At 32.7% G+C, this 15,386-nt stretch overlaps 1 protein-coding gene across 1 annotated transcript; it reads left to right on the top strand.

Moving 5' to 3' along the window:
* Positions 1–1,285: 1,285 nt before the first annotated feature.
* LOC114308581 (F-box/kelch-repeat protein At1g80440) lies at positions 1,286–2,353 on the top strand. Its single transcript, XM_028254185.2, has one exon. It carries the CDS (start codon positions 1,286–1,288, stop codon positions 2,351–2,353), a length of 1,068 nt encoding a protein of 355 aa, XP_028109986.2.
* Positions 2,354–15,386: the final 13,033 nt, after the last annotated feature.

Genomic DNA, 15,386 nt, shown 5'->3' with positions numbered 1-15,386 from the left:
CCCCTCAGTGTGGGCCATTGTTTTGCTTGTGTGGCAATTTGTGATTGGTTATTAGTTGAAAACTTGTTTTAAGGGCAAGCCGTCTAAAATGTTCTCCCAACCAGTAAACGCCGGAGCTGAAAAATTCAATAGTGAGAATAAGGTTCCGTTTGGGATGAGAGGATTTTCGAGTAAAAAAAAATAAAAATTTAATAAAGAAAGTTATAAAAAGTTTTTACTTTATACAAAAAGTTAAAAATTATGTTTTATTCTTTTTTGTACACATTTTTAAGAATAAATTATATCAGTAATCTTTGTATTTTACTCTTCATATTATTTTGGTCATTGTCATTTTAATTAATTTGATTCTGATCTCAATTTTTAAATTTTGTGTCAATTTAGCCTAATTAATAATTTCAATAAGAGTTTTTGAAGACAAATAATTACTAAATTTGTTGATTTTAACTCAGTAATTTATACAATTTTACAATTTTAATTATAAAAATAGGACACATAGCGCGCTTATGTTCAGATTTTTCCATCAAAAAAATACTAAAATTTATAATCAGGTAGACTAATTGGGACAAAAATCATAAATTTAGGGTTATAATTGAGCAAATTAAAATTAGAGGAACCAAATATAGAGACTAAAATGTCAAACAGTTACTCTTAAACACGAATGTTTTGGAAAAGTATCAAATCAATGGTGTTTACAAAAAATAATTACAAATTAGTGATAAAATTTATAAATATTAATAAATAAAACAGTAAATTTTTTCATGAATTTATAATTTTTGTAAATATCAACTTAATTGTAAATTTTCCTAATTCTTTCACCTCAAATTTTAATTAAAAAAATAAAAAATTCTCTATTCAAATCAACCATAAGAAACAGAATTTATTATATTACGGCATTCTTGTGGTCTGAATCCAAAAAACAGTCTCTCTCTCTCTCTCTTCCCATTTCTTTTCTCTTTCTTCCAAAACAAAATGGTCTAGAACATCAGCTCACCTCTCTCTCTTCCCATTTCTTCCCTCTTTCTTCCAAAAAAATGGTCTAGAACATCAGCTCACCTTTTAGACAAAAAGCTAGTCTCGAAAGAGTACCTAACCAATCTCTTTATAAACCCAATCAAACATCAAGATCCATAATCACACAAACATCTCTCTCTTTCCTCTCTTTCTCTCACAAGCCACTTCATTCTCTTTCATTCCTTTCCTGTTCTCTCTGTTCTTGTTTCTTCTAAACTTAATCTCTCTCTCTCTCTCTGTCTCTATATATATATATATGTGCATGGACTCTTCCATGGAACTCCTTCCGGGTCTTCCCAACCACGTCGCTCTTGAATGTCTTATTCGCATACCTTTCGACCAATTCCCTGCTGCTGCCTCCGTCTGCAGAGGCTGGAAAGCCGAGATTGAACTGCCAGAATTTCGACACCATCGGAAGACGGCTGGCTTGGCTCAATCACTCATCGTCTTGTCACAAGTCCGGGTCAGCCCGACCCAAAACCAACGTGCTGTGAAGCTTTTGGCTCCGCTCTCTTATCAGCTCGTGCTTTGTGAGCCGGAAACTGGGCATTGGTCGGAGCTGCCACCTGTGCCAGGATTTCCCGATGGGCTGCCGATTTTTTGCCACCTTGTGGGAGTTGGATCGGAGCTGGTATTGATAGGCGGGTGCGACCCGCAGACTTGGCAGGTATCCGATTCTGTGTTTATTTACAACTTTGTCTGCGGCATGTGGCGGTGTGGGGCAGATATGCCAGGTGGCGGAAGATTATTCTTTGGATCTGCATCGGATTCTGATCGGATGGTGTACGTTGCTGGCGGTCATGATAAAGAGAAGAATGCGTTGAAATCTGCCATGGCATATGACGTGGCAAAAGATGAGTGGATCAAGCTTCCTGATATGAAAAAAGAGAGAGACGAGTGCAAGGGTGTATTCTTTGATGGCAAGTTCAACGTCATAGGTGGATACTCTACAGAAATGCAAGGTCATTTTGAAAGGGATGTCGAAGCATTTGATAGTATCACTTGGCAATGGGACATGATACAAAATGACTTTTTAGAAGATGCCATATGTCCAATGACTTGTGTCGATGGTGGTGGTTCGCGATTGTACATGTGTCGTCAAGGCAATGTGATAGCTCGTGTGGGTATCAAATGGCAAGTCCTAGCTAAACTACCAGCTGAGGTGTCCAATGTGGCTTACATGACAACATGGCAAACCAAGTTGTTAGTGTTTGGTTCTTCTAAATTTGGTGAGCCTCACAAAGCTTATACGATGGATTTAAAAAATTACACATGGACAAAAGTTGAGGCACCAGAAGAATATTTAGGCCATGTCCAATTAAGTTGTTGTTTGGAGATTTAAATTAAGTACTTACTACATTAGTTTTAGTTTACAATTAAATATACCCATCGCACGGCAAAGAGGGACAAGCTAGTTGTTCAATGGTGCCACTCTTGTTGATTGTTAGCATATGATCAGACTTGTTTAATGATGTCAATTTAGTCGAGATCGTTTTGTTTTATTATGATGTTTGTACATTTTAACTCTTTTATTGATGTATATTATATATAAAGTTTTTTTTTTGTCAATAAAAAAAAATATAAATAAAAAAATAACATAGAAAGGGGGGATTGGTATTTTTTATTTGGATACATCTGTTAAAAGAAGATCGCAAATCAATTTTATTTATATTTATTTCAATGATATAGTTGATCAATCAAGACCAAATCTAATGTATTCAGCGATTTAATGTGCAAATAATTGTTTAGTGGGTTTAAACCCCTTGGTCAAATGATTAAATTTGAACATTTTAATTTGTGAGCAATTTAATTGATTCACGTTATATCTATGTTATTGTACGGACATAAAAAATACTGTATTTGATAATAAAAAAATCCAACGAAGAAGATGATCAGCACCACCACACGACCGCTATCTGCAAGACAAAACACTCCCAGCCGTAGTCAGGGACCTTTCGACGCCTAAGTCAGTCCTCTAACATTATCGAAATATTTCATAGACTAATTCATAGAGAGAAATCGCATCCCTTAACCTATAAGGGTGTTGCCTGTTTATAAGTAGTTTGAATGTTCCAGAAGTCGTATCCCAAACAATCTCCGTTTGTGAAGGACTTCTGCATCAATAAGATTTCATATCCTAATCACAATATAAAACATTAATGCAGTGTTTGATAAGAATTTGATAACTGTCATATACATGATAATTTATAATTACGTCATGTGGCAGTGTCGGGACCCATATAATTCCTATAGTTACTTTTATTCCCTCTCAATTGCCCCCAAGTTTTCATTCTCTTTGAACCCAATGCAAGAGTAGAAGCTTTCTGTTGTTTTAATAAAAATAGTTGTGTAATAATGCCTAGCTAAAATCATACATGGGTGCTAGGGCTTATTCCAAGAGTGGAAGCTTTCTGTTGTTCTAATAAAAATAGTCGTGTAATAATGTCCAATATCGTTAGGACTTATTCTAAAAATACCTTGTTATGACTTATTTCAAAAATACCTAACCTCGTTAGGACTTATTTTGAAAATACATAACCTTGTTAGGATTTGTTCCAAGAATGCCTAATCTTGTTAGGAACTACCAAAACACCAACTTACTACAACTAAAAAAATCTACATAAAAACCCACTTCCCAACCACCCCTATATTACGGCATTCTTGTGGTCTGAATCCAAAAAAAGTCTCTCTCTCTCTCTCTTCCCATTTCTTTTACCTTTTACACAAAAAGCTAGTCTCAAAAGAGTACCTAACCAATCTCTTTATAAACCCAATCAAACATCAAAATCCATAATCATACAAACATCTCTTTCTTTTCTCTCTGTCACAACCCACTTCATTCTCTGTCATCCCTTTCCTGCTCTCTCTGTTTTTGTTTTCTGTAAACTTAAATCTCTCTCTCTCTCTCTCTCTCTCTGTCTGTCTCTCTCTATATATATATATGTGCGTGGACTCTTCCATGTCTTCCCAACCACGTCGCTCTCGAATGTCTTATTCGCATACCTTTCGACCAATTCCCTGCTGCTGCCTCCGTCTGCAGAGGCTGGAAAGCCTAGTTGTCAATTTAGTTGTTTCGCTATGATACTTGTACATTTCAACTCCTTTATTGATGTATATTTCATCTACTATCAATAAAATTTTCTTTTGTCAATAAAAACAAAAAAACATAGAAAAGAGGGACCGGTATTTTTGATTCGGATACAGCTCTTAAAAGGAGATCTCAAATCAATTTATTTTATATTTATTTTAATGATATAGATGATCAGTCAAGACCAAATCTAATTAGTAAGCGATATAATTGTTTAGTGGGTTTAAACCCCTTGGTCAAATGATTAAATTTGGACATTTTAATTTGTGAGTAATTTAATTGATTCATGTTTTATCTATGTTATCATATGTTGAGATGATTTAATGGATGAGATATGTATTGGACCATCCCTTTTTATGGGCAATGTATCTACAAAACTGTTGCTTGAGGCACACGCTGTAATTAGCACAAAGGTTTTCTTCCAATGATTTTATCAATTCGAAACTTTCATGGTTCCATCAAACATAACTTATACCAATGAGTTTGGTGCACAGTAATGACTGGCCGCCCAAGCATTGCCCACTTTGAATTTTTTTAATTTTGCAGTTTTTTTATAAAGACAATGCTACAAATTTCAAATCATTCATGTATACCTTTGATCCAAACAAATAAAGTATTCACAATGACAGATTAAAATAAAGAAAATGTCTCGTAGCTCAAATTTTGTGGCTCAAAAGTGGCTCAAATGGCCAAAACGACGTCGTTTTGACCATTTTTATGTTGTTCTGTACTCAAAACGACGTCGTTTTGGCCATTTGAGCCACTTTTGAGCCACAAAATTTGAGTTACGTAACATTGTCGATTAAAATAATTAATTATTTCAAATCTATGAACTTAATCCATCGGTCTCGCCTGCCAGTGATAAGCTTGACCTGGCAAATGCGGAATCATCATAGGTAAGAAGCACAACACGTCCCTCTTTCCTGTCGCAACTAGTCCCCTTCTTCTGTATAGCATCTCATCATATTGCAGCAAGGACACTGGGAAAACTAGCGGGTCTATTCCATCTTAGTGTTCACCCGCCTGCCCCAACGTCAATACAAAGGGTTGCGTATGGACAATATGGAAAATTTTGGGTTAATTTCACTTTTATTCTTCAAACTATTACTACTATTTTTCTATTTTATTTTAAATTACCAATTTCATCTATTTAAGTTTTAATTTTTAATTTTTAATTTTAGTTCATGTAGTCTAATTAGAGACTATCATAAAAAACATTAGTTCACTACAACAAAATGCACTTTTGGCGATCAAATTTGGCGACCAAAAAAAATTTAAAACTTATGGAATTGGCGACCAAAATTTTTTTTAGTCGGCAAAAGTACAATATTTAGCTACTAAATTTCTTTAGTCAGGAAATATTGATTATTGGCAGCTAAAAAAAAATTTAGTCGCTAAAAATGCCACAATTAGCGACTAAAAATGGTTAACGTTTTTTATTCAGTTTATGTTCACCTTTCTTTTTTAATCTTTTTCAACATTTGGATTATTTGCTTAAAACAATTCTGCTAGATGAGAAATTAACAAGTAGATGAGAACGAAGAAGAGTTGCCTGATTTTTGCAAATTCTATGAGAAGTGTCACAAGTCGAAGAAGACGAATGACAGGATTGATCCCCAATGCGGTGACCTACATATAATAATTTAACAATAGATTGTGAAAAAATCTAGAAATCCCCTAGATGTTGATTTGTGATTATGTATCAATTTTAAGCAGAATATAACAATCCCAATCAAACAATCAAACAATCAAGACAAAGAGACACAGCGATTTAACGTGGAAAAAACCACAATTGGACACCTCCAACTGTGATCAAAAAACCACGGGCAACAGCCACAAGACAATCCACTAAGAAGAATTAAAGGAATTACACAGGTATACTCTCAATTACCTAGCGAATCCACAACGCCTAATTGAACCAACCTTTATGTGCCTCTTCCAACCCCATCTTCACCACGGAATTGTCTTTCTGATGAGCCACTCCGGATTCCACCAAAGCTTCAGGCTCGAATTCTTCAGAATCCACAACTGAAGAATAACTCTCTCTTTTGTGTATAACAAACAAACCTTTGATGTACTCTCTTTAGATCATGAGTTGAATACTCAATAAAAAACATCAAAGAAAACTCCCAAAGTATCCCCAGATATAAACCCTAGAAACCAAAAAGAAGATCTGGAGAAGTTATTCTAAAATCTGACCCAACACGCGAATTTATAGAATCTGTCCCGCGATCTCCGCTCGAGCTCAACACAGCCCGCTCGAGCGGACTGACCAAAAACTGCGTGCGAACAAACTAAGATGCGCTCGAGCGTAGGAGCATCCGCTCGAGCGTAAAATCACACCTTCCAGTATTTTTACAGGCGACTGCAGAGATGCTGAGAGCTTCCAATCCCCGCTCGAGCGTCACTTTCCCCGCTCGAGCGGGAAGGCCAAAAATGGAAAAACTGGAAAAATATAACATGCTCGGACAGGCAACTTTGAATGTATTTTTGCATTTTGCTTCGGGGGCGCTGCCCCTCGACCCCGCCGTGGCGCTGCCCCGGACCCGCCAAGGGGCGCTGCCCCCTGGACCCCCGCGAGCTGACCGGGCAGCTCGATCCCCGTCATAATCAGCGAAGTGGCAATCTTGAAAATATTTGCATCACAAACTTTTCTGAAAGGCTCAATTCGGGTTGGATTCGCATCTAAACACTCATAGCCTCACTGAAATAAATGTGCAAAAAAAAATACAACTGAAAGGAGTTTTGTCAAACGGGATTGCCAATAATAAAACCTAACAGATTGATTGTATGTAATAATCGTTAATACAATTGTTTATCTTATTCTGGTTTTTAAATTTATTTCTTTTATTTTTACAATGACAAAATTAGATGCTTATCTTATTCTTGATTTGAGATCGGCCCACGACTCTCTTCACCATATCCGAAACTGCATCAAGAGCACGTGATAAGGAGACGGAGACCCTGAGATTGAAGATCTGAAATATGTACACCTGATATGTTTTGTTATTAAGATTTTATTTAATTTGGATTTTAATTATTGGTTTGGATAATATATGTATTTGTTGGACTATACTATGTTTATGGATTCTTATTTTCTTTGATATATACCGTTAATAGTTAAGTTTTGCATATGGTTGGAAATTGAATGCTACAGGTTGTGGAGAAAAATTTTTATTGAATAGTTGAGAATTGAATGAATAATGAATGAATGAATAATTTTGTATATGCATAGGTAACAGGTGGTGCCAAAAATTTAACAAACAAATTATAAAAACTAAATGAGACCGTTTGGCGACTAAACAAATATCACAGATTTGCTTTTGATTACTAAAACTTTAGTCACCAATTGTAAAAAAGTGAAACTTTTGGCTACTAAACTTATAGTCGCCAATTGTAAAAAGGAAACTTTTGACTACTAAATTTTTAGTTGCCAATTCTCAAAAAGTAAAATTTTGGCTACCAAATAGTTAGTCGCCAAATATACATGCTCAATTGGTATTATATAATTTAGTTGCTAAAAGTAAAAATATACATATATTTAATTATTTTTAAAAAATATATGGCGACTAAAGTTTTAGTCACCAATAGGTCACTTTTGGCTATCAAAAAGATTTTAGTTGCCAATTGTCTTTCCCGACGAACTATTGACGACCAAACGAGTGACCAAATATATTAGTCATCAAAAGTGATTGGCGACTAAAATTTTAATCACCAAAAATGAAATTTCTTGTAGTGGTTGATGCTTAGTTTGATAGCCGAAATTATTAATTCAAAATTTGAACAATTGAATCATACAACCGAACACCTATAAAATTGTTTGTTGGGTGTAGTTTATTGAAAATAGGAAAAAAAAATTAATGTTTGTTTTATATGATATAAGTTTTTTAATTTTGAAATCACATTTTTCATATCAAATCAAATTTTAACTGTTACAATTACAATTGGATCACATTTAGCATTGTTTGGGGAGTGACTAAAATAGTCAAAAAATACACTATAAGTTGTTACATTATTCTTCTTACTTTTTATACGTTTAAAAAAAAATAAAAAAATAAAAAATAAAAATCAAAAAGTCAATTATAAAATGATTTCTACAACATTTCCTTGTGTCCAAACACCATTCAATTTTTAAGTATCACTAGTTTTGTGGACACGACCGGTCTATTTGGGCATGTGGGGCCCATAATAGGTCTCATTTTGATAATTTGAATTGTCTTTTTTTAAACTATGACATGTAGATTATCTATCAAAAAAATCAAGCTGATCCGACAATCATAACAATATTATTTTATTGCATGTCTAAAGGAAATAGATGGTCTAATTTTCAAATATTTGTCGTTCATTTTTTTTTTTGGTAAATTAAAATACAGCATTGAGATTTGTTTATAATACAGATTGCCCCTTGTGATTTGAAAAATTACAAATAATTTCTTGTCAAAAGTTTTTATTTAACAAAATTAACTAAAAAATGAAATTCCTTACTATTCTCATAAATAATAATAAAATTACTTAAATTATTAATTAAAATATATTTATAATGTTATTAAAAATTACTAATTAGCTTGATGATTTATTAATAAAATAGGCAATTTGTTATGAAATTAGAAATTTTAGAGATGTGATATAATTTTCCAAATTAAAGGGATGATTCATATTTTAAACAAATCTAAAAAGTGTATTTGTAATTTATTTGTTTTTATAAATAAATTTTATAAATTAACATGACTATAGTTATTCGATCTACCTAATTTTACACATTATAATTTAAAAAATAAACAAATCAAATTATAATGAATTCCACGGGTTCTGTCGACACAGTCTAATTCATAAAGTTAATTATGTTTCCTCAGTAAAAATGTTACACTACAAGAAATCAGCTTTTTAGGGACAAATTTGTTTCGTCTCTAAAAATGTAATATTTGTTGGAAAAAACTTTAGCCAACAAATTTCCTCCGTCGTGAAGTTTGTCTCAAATGGCCCGTCCGGAAAAGTCAAAAAATGACTTTTAGAGACAAAATTTTGCATTTGTCACTATAAATAGACTTTTAGAAACAAAAATATGTGGTTGTAAAAAGTTTTGATTTTGAGACAACCAAAATTTGTCAATAAAAGTCTAATTATAGTCCAAGCCAAAAGTAGTAGTTATGGAGACAAAAAAAATAATTTTTGAAACAACACAAATTAGTGTCTGAAAGTTTTAATTTTTGGAACAAATAATAGTGGTCCCTAAAAGTTTTAGTTTTTTAGGACAATTGAAAGTGGTGGTTAGAAGTTTTAGCTTTTGGGACAAATAAAAGTGGTGACTAAAAGTTTGTTAAAATTTTTTTGAGACAACTAAAATTGGTCTCTAAAAGTTCGATAATTTTTTTTTTTTTTTTTTTTTTTTTTTTTTTTTTTTGATTTTGTAACAATTATTCTAAAAATACTAGTTTGAACATCAACTTATATTCCTTTTTTGATTTTTCAACAACCAAACAGAAAAATATCAAACATATCACCAGACCATCCACTCATCTCCAAATTAAAATTCAACTTCGCATTCAATAACAAACAAATACCATGCTCTAATTCATTAGTACGTAATATCTTGATTGTATATCTGACAGAGATTTCAAAAGTACCATTTCTAATTTATAAGGCTATTGCCATAAGCATTGTTTGTAACATTCAACTATTCAATGAACAAATTGTAATTGGAGTTATATCAACCTACATAACAAAACAACTCATCTCATCTTCTCAAGGACTTCGTTGAAATGGCATTCAAAATCTAGCAGAGAGCTCCCAAGCTTCAAATCGACGTAAGCTTGCAGGACCTGCATAAAACTAAGATCTTAGACTAAACTTGCAGAACATGATAATAAGAAACATTGAAGACATAATGCTTCCTCAAACCCCCACTCCCAAAAAAATTCGACACTCAGGAATCCAACAGCCTAGCTAAAAGTTAAAACCAACAGATAGCTTTGTAATTTGTAGCGAATTGATCAAATTATCAATCCAACAGCTTAGAAAATTGATTGTGATTCACTGCTAATATATTTTCATTACCCAACAAATGAATTTGTATATAAATTAACATGCTATCATGCCTTGGAGACCCTACCTTCGAGAAACCATTTTATTTGCAGCAGCAGAGGTGGCAGAGAAGGCTTGTTTCTGAGCAACTTCGGCTACATCCAAAACTTTGTCTATAGTTTCCAAATGGGTATGACCACATCAGATTATCTTCTTCGAATTACTGGAGTTATTAAGCATTCGGGTATAAAAATCACATGCAGATCTATAGCTGTATGCAAATGGGTATGATCACATCAAATTAGTTTCTTCAAAAGTTTGTTTATACTTCCTGTCTTCCTTATATGAGCTTAATCAAATAATCAACACAACAGATCTATAACTATATGCAAACACATATGCAAGCACAAAAATGCATTTAGAAATGGGGTATTGACTTCTGATATGTGAGTGTCGTGTTTCCATGTGGGAATGATGTGTAAATTACGTAATGCTGCTGTATAGAAACCCATGAAGGAAATCGAATGTAGATCTTAGAAGATGACTTACTAAGAATAATCAGTAGAGGTTCCTCTTCGACTGATCTGCTGCATCAAGAAGTCGACTTTGGCATTGTATTCCGTGCGATCGAACTCCAAGATTTGAATTCTTCCCACCAGCTCCTCATCGATTCTTCGTTGCTCTTCAGCCTCCCTTGTAGCAGCCTCATTATCCTTCTCGAGTTGGGCACGGATACGTTTTCCAGATAATGTTGTACTTGTTTCAACCAAGCCCTAAGCCTCGTATATAGCCAACTTTTTCAACTTATTCTTGCCACATCTCATCTATTATTAAATGCATAAGTTAGAGTACAAGGTAAGAGGAATTCCCAAGCCTATTTAGATTATCACAAGGTAAAAACAATTCTGATACATTTGCTAAAATTTCATGGAAGCAATTTGATTTAAAAAACAAATTTAAAAAACAAATGCCTAGATCAACTTTCAAGCAAACAAGGTTTCATGTTAGGTGAGGTTATACACCTGTAATCGTTTTCAAAAGTGAGACAATTTTATACAAAATTTTGACTATGAAAAAGTTAATCATGGTATCATAGGTGTACACAAATCTACATAACAATAGGGAACAATTCACTATCAACTGTATTGAAGCATCACAACATTGAATCTAGAACAGTTCACTATTGTAAATAAATTCCAATTTATTGCATCACACAGAGACACACAAATAACTATAACAAATACTTGAAATGAAGCATCATGAAGGGCCCGAGCAGCTGCCATACCGGCAAAGCCACCACCTATGACAATGACTGAGGGTGAGGCACCATGTCTCCTCTCAACATTTGAATAGCAAGGAACTACAAAAAACAAAATGAACTTAAATTCTCATATTGGGCCTTGGAGCTTAACTGGCACAAATTGATAAATGGTTCAAATAATGGCAAATTCAGTGATTGGGCATGCTCACATTCAATAAACTAATGTCACTATCATAATATGCCTCCACATCTACTTCCAATCACACTCTAGCCAAGTATAGAAGTTAAAAATATCTTGACCATCATCAAGACAAAACAGTTACAGAAACAATGATAGACAACATATTTTACACATACATTGGACATGCTACTTATCATTATTCAAAAATACAGGCAAGAAACAACTAGGCAGAGGCAATTAAAAAAATAAGATAAATCTTCAAAATTCACTCTAACAGACTCCCTACCTACATGTAAGACAGAATTAAAAAAATATGTCCCTATTTTTTTATTAAAAAAAATTAAGTATTTTCCCTATTATAGAAAAAATTTAAAAAATATTATCGGAGATACTGTTATGCTCTTTGAATGTAGAGAGTTTGCAGTGGATGAATCAAAATAACATACTTTCAAAATACTATCAATAGTTTGTAACCCTCTCACAAAATTTAAACTAGATATTCAATTGAATTAGAGAGAATACTATCCTTTATATACCAAGTTCTTGCATGTAGGCTCCAAAATTCTGGCTAGCTGTAGGCAGCTTTTCTCTCCTATGTTTTGATCATCTTCCATCTACTCTCTAGCATCAAATGACCTGCAAAAAAAAGCAACAACAAATTGACAATGATAACTGATAAGCATCATAAAAATTGATTTAAAACTCACTGTCCCATTAATTATCCTAAATGGTTCATCTTACCAAAATCCACCAAGTCAGAAAAGTTTTACAATTTGTTTTCTAGTGATTTGTTCTTTTGATGATTAATATTCCAAAGCAAGAAGTGTACAAAACAAATCATAAATATTAACCCAAGCAATTTGATTTCCCCAAACATTTAAACTTCACTGTCCTCTGTTTGCTAAAGCTTGTCCAGAGGTCATCCAATAACAATGAAGATTGACATTATTATGGCAAGACAACCTTTTCAATGTGACAATAGGTGAATTTCTAGGGAAACTTGAATCTGACCTGTTCGGCAAAAGCTTTTAAAATTGATTTTTTTTATAAAAATTAACGTCTATTTCATTCACTTTTCCATCCCATTTTCTATTTCCCTCCACAAATCTCTCTATAAATCCAAGGACCAAACACAGTCAAAAAAATTCTCTTGATTAGAACTTCATTTGAATGTTCTCATTGTTCCCACGTAACATAAGGCGGCTCATCTGGCCAATTAAAGAAATATGGAACCTGGTTTGTGTTTCTCTTTTAAACTTTCTTTAATAGGCTCTTTTTCAGAGTCTTTAATGGTAGTCTTAAAGTACATCCCACCTAGACAGTTGAAGATGAAACCTACTCGCTTAATTAGATGAGGGCTTCATTCAACAAAACAACCTCTACATAAGTTCATTCAACATCACTACATCTCCTTAGAAATATAATTAGAAAGGAACATAGGTGCACATACATGTTGCTAGTTTAAGAGAATGAAACAAGAAATCAGTACTTTGATTTGGTTAGATGCTCAAATCCATCCAGTTGATTGAGAAGCTCTAGCATCATCCGCTGCACTTCCCTATCACCATTAAAGTTTTGTTTGCTATCTTCTTTGAGTTCCCCTATTATGTAGTAGGCTTCATACTTTAAATTTGCAACAAACTAAATAGCCAAAAAGTCATTAGAAAAAACTAAACTATTCTCTTTACTTATCAGTAGGTCTTTTCGTAAAACGCTAAAAAGCTAATTAAAATAATCAATTCCAAAACAACTTTACATAATCCATCCAAATTATAATGGAGTGGAACAGTTCATGTTTTGTTTGATATGTAGAGTAGTATAGAAATTAAGAGAAACAAACTATAGAAACCTATCAATATTTCATTTTTTATACAAATAAAATTGTGTAAGTGGAACAGCTCAAGATCAAAAGATGGAATTCAATCTTCACCTCTTCCTACAATCTGAACTATGTCAAAGTTGATTGCCAGATAAATTTGAGTAAAAGTTGATCTAAAAATAGAACCATGTCACTTAGAACTAAAATAATTAGAAAAAAAAAAATTCCACAGATCAATGTTATAATAATAGATCCTAATGTTCGGAAAACCAAATTCAAGTATAAATTGAAACCAAACAATACGAGTTAAGAGAAAACAAACTGAAGAAACACAATCTCTCGAATCAAGGTAATGCCGAAACAAACAAAAAGGAATCTGAACTGTGAGAAGCGGAAAAACCATCAAAAAACGACAATTGTTCGTCAAAATTTCTCAACTGTAAATTTACAAGAAATGAACTAAAAACGAATGAATCGAAGAAATAAAAACATCATCGATTTTGTATAAATTTTAGCTCAAATGAATAATCGATTAATCGATCAAACCTGTGATTGAAATCGCTGAAATAACTGTTGAGAAAGATCAGATTAAGGATCGAAATTGTCGGGGACAAAATCCACAAACCACCGATCAGAGTCTCTGAGAGCAGGGATGAAATCAACAATGAAATTAGGCGAGAGAGAGAGAGAGAGAGAGAGGTGTGGAGTGGAAATGAAATCCCGATTATAATTGAGCAAAGAGTGAAGATATAATAAAAAAATATATGAGTTAGGTTTATTGGCAACCAAAGAAAGTGGTATGCAAAACTCATTAGCTCTTTTGCAACTAAATAGCTTTGTCTTAAAAATATAATAATATGATTAAGTATTTCTTTTTTAAAATTTCTTTATTTTGTCCTTAAAAATCTAATTTTTATAGACAAATTATTTTTGTTCCTAAAATTTTGTATTTAAAACCTTGATTTCTTGTAGTGTTAGTAAGGAAAATGTTTGAGGGCCACAATTTTTGTGGCCACAATGGCTCAAAACTGCTAAAACGACGTCGTTTTGGGTGCATGACGTCGTTTTAGCAGTTTTGAGCCATTGTGGCCACAAAAATTGTGGTCCTCTAGCATTGTTGTGTTAGTAAATATAGAATTATTCAAGTAAAATGAGCATAACCAAACAAAATCTAAAACTATTAATCAAAGACAAAGAAGTTAACAACAATACTACAATCTATCTTTATCAACTCAAAATTTATTCAATTTTTTTTTTCAATGACTCAAATTTGTTTCATATATAAACCCTGTATTTTATCAATTTATTTTACATCATACAAATACATTCAGAATAAATTCGAAATCCGTAACAATAGATTCTTAGCATTTTTCAAAAGTAAAACATTTAAAAACCTTGTTAGAAACACAACAAAAAAAAGAAAAAAGAAAAAAAAAAGGTGTGTGAAAAATATTCATACATACAATCATGTGAACCACACTTAGACTAAGGTCAAGTTTGGCAATCCAAGAATAATAAATCTTTTTATCTTTTTTCTATCATATCACTTCTTTACTTTTTTGTACATCTTTTCATAAAAGATAAAAAATATATTTATTTAAATCATCCCAAATAATCACTAAAATAAATAAAAGAAACACATTGTTTAATAGCCACTTTTCAAATATTTTATCAATGTCGTAAACGCAAGGCGAAAAAATCCAATAGAGGGAAAGAAACAAAATTAATTTATATAACCGCGTCTCAATCCAAAAAAAGTCTCTATCTCTCTCCCACTTTCTTCCGTCTTTCTTGCAAAAAAAGTCTCCAACATCACCTCACCTTTTATAAACAAAAGCTAGTCTCGAGAGAGTAAATGCTATATACTTCTAAAAAATACAATTTACAATCCCTACTCACTATAATTGATTCAGAAAGGAAAAAAAGAAAGTATATATATATATATATATATTTAGTTTACATTATTTTGAAGGTCATGAGCAAGGATCCTCTCCTTACCTTCCCT

The sequence above is a fragment of the Camellia sinensis genome, chromosome 4 (assembly GCF_055761805.1).
Source record: "Camellia sinensis isolate YWXY chromosome 4, ASM5576180v1, whole genome shotgun sequence".
In the NCBI taxonomy this organism is placed as follows: Eukaryota; Viridiplantae; Streptophyta; class Magnoliopsida; order Ericales; family Theaceae; genus Camellia; species Camellia sinensis.
Note: the sequence above shows the minus strand (reverse complement) of the source record. Positions and strands in the feature narration are given on the sequence as shown.